This window comes from Emys orbicularis, chromosome 3, assembly GCF_028017835.1.
Source record: "Emys orbicularis isolate rEmyOrb1 chromosome 3, rEmyOrb1.hap1, whole genome shotgun sequence".
Lineage (NCBI taxonomy): Eukaryota > Metazoa > Chordata > Testudines > Emydidae > Emys > Emys orbicularis.
The window spans coordinates 17,749,947-17,765,018 of NC_088685.1; the positions used below are offsets into that span (position 1 = coordinate 17,749,947).

The window sequence follows — 15,072 nt, forward strand, 5'->3', positions numbered from 1 at the left end:
GGCATGCTTTATGTTTACAAATAAATTAAAATGTAAGTATTAAAAGTTGTAAGTACGTTAAGTGCCAAATACACTAATGCACAGTAATAAACACCCAGGCCACAATGTTCAAACGTAGGTGCCCAAAGTTAGACACTTAAATCCATTAGACATCTGAATAAATTGTCTGATGTTCAGCCATGTAAAGTGACCATAATTCTTATTTACTTCAGTGGGAAACTAAGCATCTCTGAAAATCAGGCCACTCTTATTTAGGTGCTTTGTTTTAAACACCTACGTTTGATTTTTTTGGTGTACATTTATATGTAAGGCTATGATTTTTTCACAGAGGTCACGGAAGTCATGGAATCCGTGACTTCCAGCAAGCTCCATGACTTCAGCCCATAGCAGCCAGGAGCTGCAAGGTTCCCCTGCCTGCAGGGAGATGCAGGCAGCGGGGGGCCCCCAGAACTCTGGGTCACTGCAGGCAGTGGGGGTACCCCAGAGCTGCTGGGTTGCAGGGGGATCCTGGAGCTCCAAACCCCTACAGGATATTTTTAGAAAAAGTTATGGACAGGTCACGGGCTTCCATTATTTTTTCTTTATTGCCCATGACTTTTACTAAAAATATCTGTGACAAAATCTTAACCTTGTTTATTCGTATTACTTGGTCAACATTGCCAATTATGTAGTGTATCAAATTTCTTGAAACAGTACATTTGAAAATGTGTTTAGACCTGCTGGCCTCATTTCTGAGCTGCATTCCCTCGCCTCTATGCCACAGAAATGCAGATAGATAATCCTATCTGGGAATTCCCCAGGATGACTCCCTGGAGATCATAGGAGTGGTGTAATACCCTTATACTCACTTGCCCCAGTTCAGCCCTGCTGCAGGGGTGTATCAGCTCTGGGGTACAGGTGGTTTGGTTTGTGCATTGGCTATTCTGGGCTGGTGCAGTGGCACACAGACAGATGTGGGAAGCTGTTTATGTTACAGCTGTACCTATCCTGCTAATTTGCAAAACTACTTTATGACACCTAATGGCTAATTTTAGGATCTTATTGTCTTGTGTTTTTTGGGAGCTGGGTTTAGCACCCAGCCCTCGGCTTGTGTGCCTTAGAGAAATTTTACATGCTAACCATGTGATCCTGCTAGTAGAGGTGTAACACAGATTGCATCCACACAGAAACATGCTCCCAACTGTGCACTGGCATCACAACCACAGTTTGAACTGAGCAGCTGGGTGCGGCCCACGGACCATTCCCAGCACTTAACACTGAGCCCAAGCTGCAATTTACAGAGACAGGTCCCAGCATGAAATGCTTCACCCTGAGCAGTATGCAGTGGCAGGTCCCAGCATCCAACACTTCACCTTGACCTCACGTAGTCTGTACGCAAGTCCCATAGAGTAATGCTTCACCCTGAGCCTGAGTTGCCTGTAGAGACAGCTCCCAGCATGCAATGCTTGGTCCTCAGCCCAAATAGCCTGTAAAAGCGGGTCCCTCCCAGCATGCAATGCTCTCCCCTGATGTCAAGTAGCATGTAAACAAGCCCCGGCATGCCATGGCTTGCCTTGTGCCCCAGTAGCCTGTAGACACCTCTCAGCATGAAATGCTTCACCCTGAGCAGCCTATCAAGGCGACAGGTTGGGACAGAGCCCAGTAGGCTTTGTGTGATCCAGAGCCGGAGGAGTACAGCTCCCAGGAGCAGGCCTATCCCACCGCCATCCCCCCTGCCACAGGCCTGCACCAAGGGGTATTTCTGGCCCTCACACCCTTCCTTCCTTCCCCGCTGACAGCAGCCAACCTGTTCTTACACCCCCCCGCTCCCGGGCAAAATGGACCAGACCAACGCGACCTCCCTTCGAACACAAAGCTCGGTCGTTTAACGGACTTTCATTCTAGTGAAGCCCACGGACCAGCCGGCGGCGACGGGAAGGGTCACGTGGGGGAAGAACAGCCTATGACAGTGCAGCGCTATAGGCGTAGCTGGTCAGTCTCGTGCTGGGCAGTTTGGGGTGGTCACGTGCCTCTAGACCAGAGGAACGGCCGCTAGCTCCCTTCCCTGTGCGGAGTAGGTAGCGCGGAGGGGGCGGCGGCCGCGCTGCGCGATGTGCTCCGTGCAGGGGATCCCCAGTCCCGGCACCACCATCAGCCTGAGGGTCACCTTCGTGGACGTTCACCCGGAGGTGCCGATAGTGCGGCTGTGGGGCCTGCTGGGCGAGCGCCGGGAGGAGTATGCCCGGCTGCACCAGGACATCCAGGCTAAGGCCGGGCCGCGCCTGGTCGGCGCTCCGGGAGCCGTCTGGCCGGCGGTGGGGGCCGGGCTGTGCTCGGGGGACCTGTGCCTGGTGGAACTAGGGGACCATTGGCACCGCTGCCGGGTCGTGAGCCGCCAAGGCCAGCACTGCCGAGTCTTCCTGCTGGACGAGGGTCGCACGGTGGCGGCCGACGCCTACTACTTGGCCCGGGGCAGGGACGAATTCTTCCACCTGCCCTCCGAGGTGCTGGGCTGCGTGCTGGCCGACCTGGTGCCGCCGGGAGACGGGGCGGCCGTGGCGGGCAGCGGGGAGCAGCCGGCCGCCAGCTGGACGGCGGGCGCCCTGGAGTTCCTGAACTACCTGCAAGCCAAGGAGGTCTCGGGGCTGGTGCGAGAGGTGCTGATGCCGCAGTGCCTGGTCCTGCTCGAGCTGCCTTGGCTGCTGGCCCAGATGCACCACCTGGGCCTGGCCAAGCAGGTCACTCCCAGCTGCTTCCGAGCCCTGCTCAAGCGCTGCCTGGCAGCGCCCCGCCTGCACGGCCAGCCCAAGCCGGAGCCCCCCGGCCCTACTTCGGCTCAGCAGTACCCTGTTGCTACCACTCCCCAGCCGGGCCCGGCCGCCCTGGATTTCTTCTACCCACGGCTGCAGCTGGGGGTGACTCAGCCGGTGCTAGTGACCCAGATCTCCGACCCGCACCACGTCTATTGCCAGCTGCAGAGCCTTTCCCAGGAGATCCAGCGCCTCTCGGACTCCTTGCACCAGAGGTACGAGGCGGCGGCCAGGCGGGAGCAGGATCCGCTACCCAAGCTGGGCGCCCCTTGCGCCGCACGCGGCATAGACGGGCGCTGGTACCGCGCGCTGTTGCTGGAGCTCTTCCCCGGGGAGCAGGGTCGGCTGGTGGCCCAGGTGATCTGCGTGGACTACGGCAGGAAGGAATTCGTCATCGGGGCTAACCTCCGCCGCCTGCCCCTGGAGTGTTTCCGCATGCCGGTAGTGACCTACCCGTGCGCCCTGCAGGGCATCTCGGACAGGGGCTGCGGCTGGTCCCGCTCCCAGCTCAGCGGGCTCAAGGCGCTGCTGCTGGGCAAGGCGGTGAGCGCCCGCATCGAAACCTACAGTCCCTTCGAGCACCTCTACTACGTGAACCTGTACGGGGAGAACGGCCTCAACCTGAACTGCCTCTACGGGGTGCAGAGCCGCTGTCTGGCCCACAGCCTGCTGCAGGGCGGCCAGGGAGCGCAGGAGCTGCCGGAAGAGGAGGACGCCGCCCCTCCTAAGGAGCCGGGGCCGCCGCCGGACACACTCCCTGCAACTGCGGCTCAGAAGGACCCGGCCACTGCCCACCTGCCGGGCGTGCGGGTGAAGGTGGGAGTGTTCTACCATGCCAAGGTGTCCTTCGTCCGAGACCCGTCCGAGTTCTGGCTGCGGCTGAAGGAGCACCTCCTGCCCTTCAGTCAGCTGATGCGGAGCATGAGCGACTTCTACTCCCGAGCCCAGAAGCTGGACGGCGTCGTCCTGGAGCCCCAGCCGAGATCCCTGTGCTGCGCCAAGTGGAAGGAGAACGCCTACTATCGGGCCGTCATCACCAGTGTGCTGGGGAATGGGGTGGAAGTGCACCTGGTGGATAGAGGCAACAGGGAGATCTTGGATTGGTATGAGGTAAAGGAGCTGCTGCCTCAGTTCAGGGAGCTGCCTGCTGTAGCTCTGAAGTGCTGTTTGGCAGATGTCTCTCCCCTGGGAGAGACATGGAGTAAAGAGTCTGTGGCTCACTTTAAAAGGGCAGTGCAGAGCAAAGAGCTGGTGATCCAGGTGTTGGGTACGCAGGGTGACAAGCATGTGATTGAAGTTCTTGACCTGTCTCAAACGGGGGAGAAAAATATAAGCAAAATTTTGTCCCAAGGAGGCTATGCAAAATTCCAAGGGTCTGAGATTCCAGAGACTCTTCAGAAGTTATCTGCTCAGTCTCTGAGGCAGGATCTCAAAGAACATGCTGGCGAGGGGGAGCTAGTAAGTTCAACAGCCAGGAAGAGTGGTGTGCAAACCAAAACAATAAGAGACAATATAGCGCTGAATCCCTCGGTGCCTTTGACAGTCAAAGACCAGCCTACTGCAGAAAATTGCCTTTTATCAAGTGACTCAGCTCCTGATGAAAAAAAAATTAAGGGAAACCTAAATCTGCCCTCCTCTCTTACACAGTACTACTTGGAAATAAAACCAGGATCTCCTTATGAAGGTCAGCTGGAAGTTGGTAGTACAGTTCAGGTGATGGTATCCTATGTTGAAAGTCCTGGTTACTTTTGGTGTCAGTTGAGGAGAAACAACCGAGAACTTAAGTCATTAATGGCTGAAATTCAGGATTATTGCAAGACTTCAGCACAGCCACATTGTTGGGCAAGTCCAGTGTGTTTAGCTAAGTATTCAGAGGATGAGAAATGGTACAGAGCTTTGATTATTAGTGGAGAGTGTTCTACAGAACAGGTAGAAGTAATATATGTTGACTATGGGAACAAGGAGCTGGTTTCTGTAAAGAATCTCTGCTCAATTAATGCAAACTTTCTGAAATTAAAGGCTCAGGCTTTCAGATGCAGCCTTTACAATTTAATCCAACCAAATGGTCAGGATCCTTTTGTTTGGGATGAAAAAGCAATCCTAGCTTTTCAGGAGTTTGTTGATGACACAGCAGATCATTTGGAACTGAAGTGTACAATATTTGCTCTAGCTGCCATAAACAATAAAGAGCTGTTTAATGTTGTGGACTTAATTACACCTTTTCAGAGTGTGTGCCATTTTTTAACCGAGAAAGGGTTGGCCAGACCTGTACCGCCTCAAAAACCTCTGGCATCCTCCATTCAGCTACACTCTTACTATTATTCTACACATGACATCAAAATTGGAAGCGAAGAAGAGATTTATGTAACACATGTTGACAATCCATGGAAATTTTACTGCCAACTTACCAGAAGTGCAAATGTCCTAGAACTGCTCACAAATAACATTGGTCGACTAAGCAAAGTACTGCACAGTTTAAAAATGTCACAAAACCCTGGAAACCTATATCTTGCAAGGTATACTGACAATCACTGGTACAGAGGAGCAGTTTTGAAAACCAAGCCTAATAAAGAAGTCATCTTTGTAGACTTTGGGAATACACAGGTGGTAAAGAAAGAAGACTTGATTCCTGTACCTAGTGATGCATATGATATCTTGCTTTTGCCAATGCAAGCCATAAAATGTTCACTATCTGATATCTCTAATGTACCGAAAGAAGCTACCACATGGTTTGAAACCGCTGTCTTGGATAAGCCTTTAAAGATGATAGTGGTAGCAAAAGAATCTGATGGAAGGCTGATAGTTGAACTGTATGATGGCAATATTCAAATTAATGCAAAAATTAAAGAGGGTTTAAGCTTACCAAGAAATAGAGAGTCTAACAATTATGTAGAAAATGAAACTCTACATTCTAAAAACATAAATGCTAAAGAAGAGAGGAATGAAAACATGAAGTCATCAGCAACATACATGAGAGAGTCTGAGAATAAAACTTGGAGATCTGAAATCCAAGGAGAAGACTGCAATACCAAAACCAGCTTTGTATGTAAGGATGTAAAACACTTCCAACCTGCTGCAAAAAGAGAGTTGTCAACCAAGTTTCTAGGATCTGTGGAAAGATTTAACAGTAACAAAGTTTTTCCCTCAGCAAGTACTTCGTTAGGTAAAAAAGTAGATGAAAATAAATCTTTACCCTTTATAAAGAAAGAGATAAAGTCTGATATTGTTAAACCTGATACTGTTAAAACTAGAAATCAAGGAGAAAATAGTACACTTTTCCCACTTAAAAGCATATGTGACTTGCCTCCAAGGAACTTAGTGCCTGGTCTGAAAACTTTAGTATACATTTCTCACGTAAATAACCCTTCAGATTTTTATATTCAATTAGCAAGTGATGAGCCTCAACTTAACAATATTTCAGAAGGATTAAACAATAAAACAGGAACAAAGGGTCTCAGTCAACAACAGATGCAAGTAGGAGACTTAATTTGTGCCGTTTTTTCAGAAGACGGCTTGTGGTATCGAGCTGTAGTAAAAGAGAAACTATCTGATGAACAGATAAGTGTACAATATATAGATTATGGCAACACTTCCGTAGTTAATGTTTGTGAAACAAATAGACTGCTTGAAAAATATTCATCAATTCCAATGATGAGTATTCATTCTTCGCTGGCTGGAGTTCAGTCTAAACAGTTTACAAATTGGACACAGGAAGCAGTGAGTTATTTTTCAGAAAGAACAAGTGAAGTTCAAATAAACTGTGAATTTGTAGAGAAACTCAAAGACAGATGGGAAATTGTTCTCTATGACGAGCAAGGTATGATAGCAGTGGATTTGATTAATGAAACCTTTGGAATGAGAGAAGAATCTCAGTCAACAGAAGCACTTGACAGAAGAGAGAGTGGTGCTGATGTGGCAAATCAGTGTGAACCTCTGCCTTTTGAAGAGAAAAATAAAGCTTCTAGTATAACTGACACTAAATCATTCTTCTGGAAGACTCTAGAGGTAGGTCAGACTGTAGAAACCTATGTCACTGTTGTAAAGGGCCCAGAATACTTTTGGGGTCAGATGGCTGACCCAGATAATATAAACTACTTAGAAAAAAAACTACAGGAAACTGGAGAACTTGAAATAAGCAGTGTGGATGACTTCAGATCAAGTATTAGAAGTGGTGATATTTGCATAGCAAAGTATAGTGAAGATGGAAAACTTTACAGAGCAAAAGTTAGCAGCGTAAAAGGTAACAACCTAACTGTCAGACATGTGGATTATGGATCTGAGGAACTTGTTGGCAGAGAGATGATTAGACAAATTCCTGATCAATTGCTTACAATACCTATGCAAGCATTTCCATGCTGTCTATCTGGATTTAATTCCCCAGAGGGTTCATGGAGTAATGAAGCAAAAGACAAGTTCTATGACATGACTGCAGAACATTTACTAGAGGTCACAGTAATGGAAATACAAAAGGATAACTCTTCTGAAATTCCCTTATCTATTGTTAAACTGGAATGTAACGGAAAAAACATTAATGAGGAGATGAAATGTTTTTGGCAGTATAACACTGACACGACTTTGGCAAACGTTCAGAATGCTTTCAGTGAAAAGAATGAGGGTCCAGGGACAGATAATACAGATGCTGTTTGCCTTGGAAGAGCTGCGGCTTCTATTGGAGATGCCGAGCAAGAAAATAGTGCTCTGCAGGATGCTTTACTCTGTGCAGAACCATTCCACCTGACAGACAATGGAGGTCTAAATACTGCAGAAATTGAAGAAAAGGTGATTCTCAAAACTGCTAATGAGCATCAGACCAATTTTGAAATACTTAATAAAGTAGAGAATCCTTTATTGACAAAAGAGAGTGATAGCGAAACAAGGGTATATGTAGAACCAAAAACATCTGAACCACAGCTTCTTGCCAATAGTGAAACAAAGGACTTAGACCTTGAGCCATCTGAAGCACAGTTCTTGGAGGATGAGGAACTCAAAGCAGAGACGTTAGAATTATCACTTGAAGTACAGTCTTTCCTGGGTGAAGAAAGAAAGGAGCGGTTGGAACTTCCATCAGCTGAGGTGCAGCCTTCCCTGGATGAGAATGTGAAGCTGTTGGAAATGGAGCAGTTACAAATGCACTCTTCACTTGATGAACTAAAAAAGCTCTTACTGGAGCTAGAGTCACTCAAAGTGTACCCTTCCTTGGGGGACAAAACAAAAGAAGATATTCTGGAACTGGAGTCACTAGAAATGCAGACTTCCTTGACCGATGAAACAAAGGAAAAATTGTCAGAACTGGAATCACTCCAAGTACAGCTTTTGGATGATGAAACGGGGGAGCTAATGAACCTGAAATCACTTGAAGTGTCACCTTCATTTAGTAATAGAGAGAATTGGTTGGAAATGGAGTCATCACTTGAAATACAGCCTGTATGCGGTGATGAAAGAGGGAAACTATTCAAACTGATACCATGTGAGGTACAGATTTCCTTGGGTGAAGAAACAAAGGAGAGAGTGGATTGGGACTTGGACTTGCTTGAAGTTCATCAAATGAAAGCTGTACCAACTGAGTTGGAAGTGGAGTCTGCCCTGGTAAAAACTTTACTTAGTAATGGAGCCAGAAAGGAGCTGGAACCAGAGATGCACAAACCAGAGATGCACAAAGTACAGTCTTTGCTTGGTGCTGAAAGAAAAGAGGTATTGGAACTGGTGCCATTGGAAGTGCAGGCTTCTCTTGGTGATGAAACAAGGAAGGACCCGTTAGAGTTGGAACCATCTAATTTAGAGCTTTCTGTAGATAGTGCAGATCAGCTTTCATTCCCCAAAACTGACTTAAAAAAGCAAGTGTCTACTTGCCCTGTAGAGCTGTGTGGTGTAGGACAAGCTGATAGCAGAGGTGAAAAATGTAAGAAATGGCTAACTTTGCAAGAGAAGAGTTGTGCAGAACAGATGAAACCAGACTTGCATAAAGTGTTCAGAGAGTATAAAACTAGTCTTGTGAGTGGGGAGTCCTTGAGGCATAACCCCTCAGATGAAGAAGAAATTGAAATAAGAGAAAAGCAGGATGCAACTTTAGCTGGTCATGGTGCAGGTATGTACCTTAATTATTTTAAAGAGCTATAGACTCAAACTGTACAGCACAGTAACATTTTTGTTTTAAAAAATCAGTTGCAAATGCAAAATTTAGCTTAATTTTTTTATAAAATATTTGACTTGGGGTGTGTTTTGGAGAAGAAACTAATTGTAATGTTAAGTCTACATTTTAAGATTAGACGTGGGGAGGGGATGGGGAAATGAGGACTGTGAGGTAAGGTGCATAAAAGTGCTATAGTTGCTAAAGGAATAATATATGAACAGTGTGTTGTGGTCCATGAGACACTCTTGATTTAGATCTGTTCCACCCTTAAAATCTCTTAAATTCCTGGGTTTTAGTAATGAGTTAGCACTGCAAATATCTCCTGTAAAATTTGTCCATTACTAACTCTAACAAATAGGAGTAGTTTCTTACCTGCAAACAGAGACAGAAAAGACAGCAGGCAGAGGCAGTTAAATACATTGACAGTTTTTAATCCAGTCTAAAACTGTTACAGCAAATTTTGGTGACATTTCAAATCTTGTAGAACAAAGTGAGCATGCCTGTAATCTAGAGGGGTTTGCTGTTGGCTCCAAATGTATGGTGTGGACATGTCTGAAGTGGTGTGAGGCTCGGATTTTGGAGATATCTGATGAAGGCACCAAGGTAAGGAGGACTTCAGAGCTCTCTCCCTGTGTAGAAAAGATTCCATGTATATTAGAAATGCTTTGGTTGCTCTAAGTGCATCCCACGTTCTCCAGACTCTCAGATTACTAGAGAGGTAACAGTTACAGTAGAACCTCAGAGTTACGAACACCAGTGTTATGAACTGATCAGTCAGCCACACACCTCGTTTGGAACTGGAAATACACAATCAGGCTGCAGCAGAGACCAAAACAAAAAAAACCACATCAAATACAGTGCAATACTGGGTTAAACACAAACTACTAAAAAAATAAAGGGAAAGCAGCATTTTTCTTCTGCATAGTAAAGCTTCAAAACTGTATTAAGTCAATGTTCAGTTGTAAACTTTTGAAAGAACAACCATAACTTTTTTTTCAGAGTTACAAACACAAACGACCTCCATTCTCAGCGTAACTCTGAGGTTCTACTGTAGTTAGCGTTGCTTGCTGCTTCTGGATTTCTAGAATACATAGTTACAGTTGCCTCTTGTATTGGGAGATTGACTTACTCAATGGAAATTCACTTGGTAAGTGGATGCCAGGAGGAGCCAATGTAAAGGTTTTCAAGAACTTTCTATTAAAGCTTTGTTTCCTAGTTTGATTTTGAATGGTTTTGAAGAGTAGCTGCAGATATCTGATTATACACTTTAGACAAATAAATGTCTAAACCAGAAACTGAACACTACATACTCTTTCTCCCTTTCCTTTTACAGGGATTGTATACTTAGTGTTTTACATGATATGCCAGTTGTGGACTTTTTTTCCATTAATGGGTTGTGTTGTGTTCTATGTATTCTGTATATATCTCCTCCAATATATGTTCCACTCTATATGCATCCGAAGAAGTGGGCTGTAGCCCACAAAAGCTTATGCTCTAATAAATTTATTAGTCTCTAAGGTGCCACAAGTACTCCTGTTCTTTTTGTGGATACAGACTAACACGGCTGCTACTCTGAAACCTGGTAATACCTGCTAGACTAAGGTTAATGTCTTATCTGTACAGGTTTTGAATCTCTCTACTGGCAATGAGGAGATAGTGAATCCTGAGAATGTTTGGAATGGCATTCCTGAAGTGACGAAGAGTCCATATGAGGTACAGTGTTATAGCTCTTGGTAAATATTTGGGGAAACCTAATGGAGATAAAATATCGAGTGTCTGGAATTATGAGTTGTAATCTTTGTGTGACCATGAGGGATGACACCTACACCCACCCACCTATCCAACCTTTATCTGGAAAATCTGAATGTTAAAGTTTATCAAACTGCCTGATACACTGTAGAGTCTACGTGACCTCTGTGGCCCTCCTTTTTTAAAACCTGAAGAGTGGAGTATAACTGGCTAGCCCTCAGCCAGTTATTTTGATTAGGAATATTTTGGGTTGTGTGAAATCCAGTTCCAGAAAACAGGTGATATTGAAAGTGAATAAACACAGAAGGAATATCAGCAAGTGCAGAAAGCTGCTTATTGCTGTCAGACTTGGCAGTTCTGAATAATGCTATTGGTGCATCAATTCTGACAGTATAGTGCTAACAAAACTTAAAGAAACATTGCACAAGGAACAATGTGAAATATTTCATAACTATTTAGTAATAGAAATGATCTTAAAGAGGTCTTGCATTTGTATTTTGCTTTGAGGACAGTGCTGTTATTGCATTACGTCCAGGAACCTAATCTTGAATTGTGCCAGAGTCATTTGTCACAGATGTTGATTATTATGAAGAAGGAGGTGGAATCAATTTTCTGCTTCTTCATTCCTGCCACGGAAGCCTGGCTTGAAGAAATAAGATGGACACAAAGCTAGTTCTAGTGGTTGAGATAGGAAAATAATTTTCATACCTGAGCATGAGTGAATACCTGAGTGTTAATGTAAAAATCAGTCTACTTTTAAATCAGATGCAGATACAAAAAGTATTTAAGCAGTTGTGGTTTTGTCCCTTTCAACAGAACCTGTTTTTGTTTTTGTTTTAGGCAGCGTTCCAGGTGACAGATAACTTGCACTCCTTATCAGTGGAGGGCTCAGAGTTGAAAGGTAGTACTTCAATTTTTCTTTCTAAACTCCTGCCATATGAAGAGTTCATTGTTAGTTGGATGTTAAGTATCTGTCTTTTGCTTCAAAAGGCTAAAAGCATGATATTCTAGTATATTATAAACAGAATAACTTCCAGCTGTGAAATGCAATTGGATTAACTGGTCACTTTGGAATAATTTTTTGGGTTCTTCACTAGCAGGTACAGCACAGGCAGTAACAGTGCAAGACCCCCCCCCCCCCCATATTGCCTTGTCTGGGAGGACTATCCCTAAGGGGAAATAATAGTTCTGTTTTCATGCCAGGTCAAATCCTTGGCCTTTCTGCTGAGTGTACCAGTTATGGCTATCTCTTCGTACTTTTCTACTTGGAGAATTGAACTGTGATCACCAAGTCAGGTCTTGTAGGTCCCCAAATCTTTGTAAAATGGTAGTGACTGTCACATGAAAGTCTTTGTATCCATTACTGATCACCTGAGGCATGTGGTCTCTTTGTAGCTCTTCCCTTATTTTGGTTCTTTCTTACAAAAAAAGTACAAGAAACCCTTATGTCATTCTGTTTCTTTCTTTGAGATGATTGGGTTTAACTTGCCAACTTGTTGACTGATACTAGAAATAAAAAGCTTAGCTGGTGATACTTTCTTCCTGCCTTTTTACAGTGCCTGAAAAAGCTATTAGCTAATCTGCTTTTCTCATTTGAGTCAAAGGTGTATAATAGACCTTCCTACAACTAGCATCGGTTTACTTAAGTTTGTCTGGTTTATTGCCAGGATTCTTTTTTTTCAGTACTGTAATGTACACATAGAGGATGGCAACCTACTACTGCTATCAGGCACTCCATTAGTTCAAGTGACAGAGATCTGTGGTGGATTGAAAGGTGATTGAAAGGTTCCAACACTGCTTATTGACATCTAGATCGGTCACATGCCATATGAAGGCATTTCTGTTTTTTTTTTGTTTTTTTTTTTTCCAGTTTGTTTTCTGAAAACCCAAGAAATTACACACAAAACTACATTGAAAAAATTATTGAGGCTGCAATGTCAAGCCCTCAAAAGTGAGGAAATGCCACGCTTAAGGTGCAACCTTAATTTGGCCCCCTTGTGCATATGCATTCCTATGGTCTTTAATTACATGATCACAAATTATTTTTTCCACAGGTCCTTTGCCTCATTCAGTGTACAGGATGGTCTTGCTCTGGGGATGAATTAGGACTGTGTGGTAAAGGAGACTGTTGTCTGTAAGGTCCTGCATTATTTGTTGCAGAAGTTGAAAGGTGTGTGGTGAATGAGGCAGTGCATTGCAGGAAGAGAAAGTGGGTCTGGTGATCGAGGTAAGTGAATGCTACCCCGAAGAACCGGATTCTATCTTTGCCTGTGCCATAGAGTCCCTATGTAATGCTGGGGTTACACTGGGATGCTCTTAAACCAAACTTTCCACAGGCAGTCGCTAATTGTGTTCCATTTTCTGGGTGCCCAAATTGAGGCCCTGGTTTCTGATGTGTTGATTTCAGTAGATGTGAATGCTCAATAGGAGCTGTGCTTTGAACTTGCAGAGTGCTATATAATGCTAAGTACTCTGAAAAATCAGATCCTAGGTGTCTCAGGGCACCCAAAACTAGCTGATACCTTTGACATTATTCTCTGTCTCAACTCCTCATGTGTAAAATGCGGATATTACCACCCTCCCCAAGAGTGCCATAGAGGAATTAATAATCCTGTCTTCAGAGCAGGGTATGAATAGTGTGCATTATATAAGGATAAAATAAAATATTGAATATCTGATCATTGAGCACCATCCATCCTGTGCATAGAATGAAGCAAGGGTCCTGTTATCATGTAATTAGACCATCAGAATGCATATGCACAAGGAGTGCACAGGTAACCGTCATGCTGGTATTTCCTAATTCTCGAGTGCTTGACTTTGTAACTGTAATGTTCTATTAACAGTTTTTCTGTGTTTACAAAAAAAAATTGTGTGCATGCATATGAGAGAGCAAGCGAGGTCTAATCAGAATATCTTAAAGTCAAATGTGTATAAGTCTGCAAATGGTGGCCGGTTCCCTTTCATTCAGTCCTGTTAATGACTGTTTTAACTTTAAAGAACCTTCAGATACAAACTGATCTATCCACAGAATGTCACAGTATCTGAATGACTGATCCAAACTGTACATGTTACCAGAATCAATGTTTTATTGATAAAACACTATCTTAAACTACATTTTAAAATATCTACTATGACTATCATGTTCCACCTGCAGGTGGAATGGGTTAGCTCTTAAACTGAAGACTGTCTTGTAAACATCGCACACTTGCATCCAGCTGAATCACTTCACCTTTGACTAAAGTTCCAGCTGCCTTAGTTAATAGTTATTAATTGTACACAATAGTCTTTCAAATGTGTAATTGTTGGGGTAAACTTAGTACAGGACCATGAAGTAGACAAAGTTGGTCTGAAATTGTACTACAGTCTTTCAGACTACCAAAAAACATACAGGTCACACTCTTTAGTGACTGTTACTGCGTAAGTATATTTTTGGATCTTCATGGTCCTATTCTTACCTCTGTCTTTCTTTCCTCTTTTCCTAGAAAAAAGGGCTAGTTGTGGCTCAGATGTAATGGTTGACCCATATATGTTGTCCAGCAGTCCTGAAAATGCCACAGAGTAAGGCTTCTAGTTCACTATCGTCACGTGTTGGAGAAGAAAAGTCTTATGAACATGTATTTTCCCGAGATGACTGAGTTATACATTGTAGAAGTATTTTGAGCATGGTTTTCAAGCAGCTGAGCAAATAATGTCTAACTCGGATGCCATATTTCTGTAATAGCACTTCACACTTGTGTAAAACAACAAAATGCCTACATGGAATCTATAGATGTTTTGATAGTGCTGGCATCTAGCTTCTTAAAATTGCGCTGCCTTCATTTAAGTGAGAATTTGGGCAGCCCTTGACCAGTGGAGTTTCAGCTATTGAATGTTTTAGTCTGTTGCACCAGTAGTTGTAATAACTAGATTGTTGTTAAAATTTTTGCATATGTAGATTGCTTAAGCTCTTTATTTCTATTGGAACTATACTTGATTTAAGTTTGGGTTTGCTTAAATGAAGGTTATTCAGATGTATACAAACGACTGTACATTATGCAACACTGCTTTCTGATGAACACTGAGAAGATTTCTTTGTTAGAAAAGCTCTCCTAAAAAAAATTAGAGGATATTTTGCACCAGTTACTTTGAATGTTTTGTTCTCCTTTATGGTAAACAATATTTACTTCAGTTTGAACTCTGCATTTATACTACTATACTAACTATGGAACAAGCTGGAATAAAGCTGATGCTGGTGCATTGTTATCTTGTCTTGATCTTTTAGATTTCTCCACTCCACTACTTTCTTTAGTGTATAAGGGACACTTCCTTTATCTATAATTAATTGACTACAATCTGTTGGATGAACACGCTTTTTAAAAACAGGGCCAATAAGTACAGAGCACCCCAGGAATATTCAACGTAAGA

The 15,072-nt window shown here is 43.8% G+C and overlaps 1 protein-coding gene across 1 annotated transcript; it reads left to right on the forward strand.

The window, feature by feature from the left end:
- The first annotated feature begins 2,090 nt into the window (after positions 1-2,090).
- TDRD6 (tudor domain containing 6) lies at positions 2,091-14,230 on the forward strand. The gene is made up of 5 exons (XM_065402102.1): positions 2,091-8,874; positions 9,404-9,522; positions 10,543-10,632; positions 11,509-11,569; positions 14,151-14,230. The coding sequence occupies exons 1-5, from the start codon at positions 2,091-2,093 to the stop codon at positions 14,228-14,230; spliced, it is 7,134 nt and encodes a 2,377-aa protein (XP_065258174.1).
- Positions 14,231-15,072: the final 842 nt, after the last annotated feature.

Bases quoted from the DNA above. Each gene is read 5' to 3' on its own strand.
- TDRD6 (XM_065402102.1), top strand. From the start codon at position 2,091: ATGTGCTCCGTGCAGGGGATCCCCAGTCCCGGCACCACCATCAGCCTG. The intron at 8,875-9,403 runs GTATGTACCTTA...CAAATCTTGTAG, and splicing joins TTTAGCTGGTCATGGTGCAG to AACAAAGTGAGCATGCCTGT. The intron at 10,633-11,508 runs GTACAGTGTTAT...TTTTTGTTTTAG, and splicing joins TGACGAAGAGTCCATATGAG to GCAGCGTTCCAGGTGACAGA.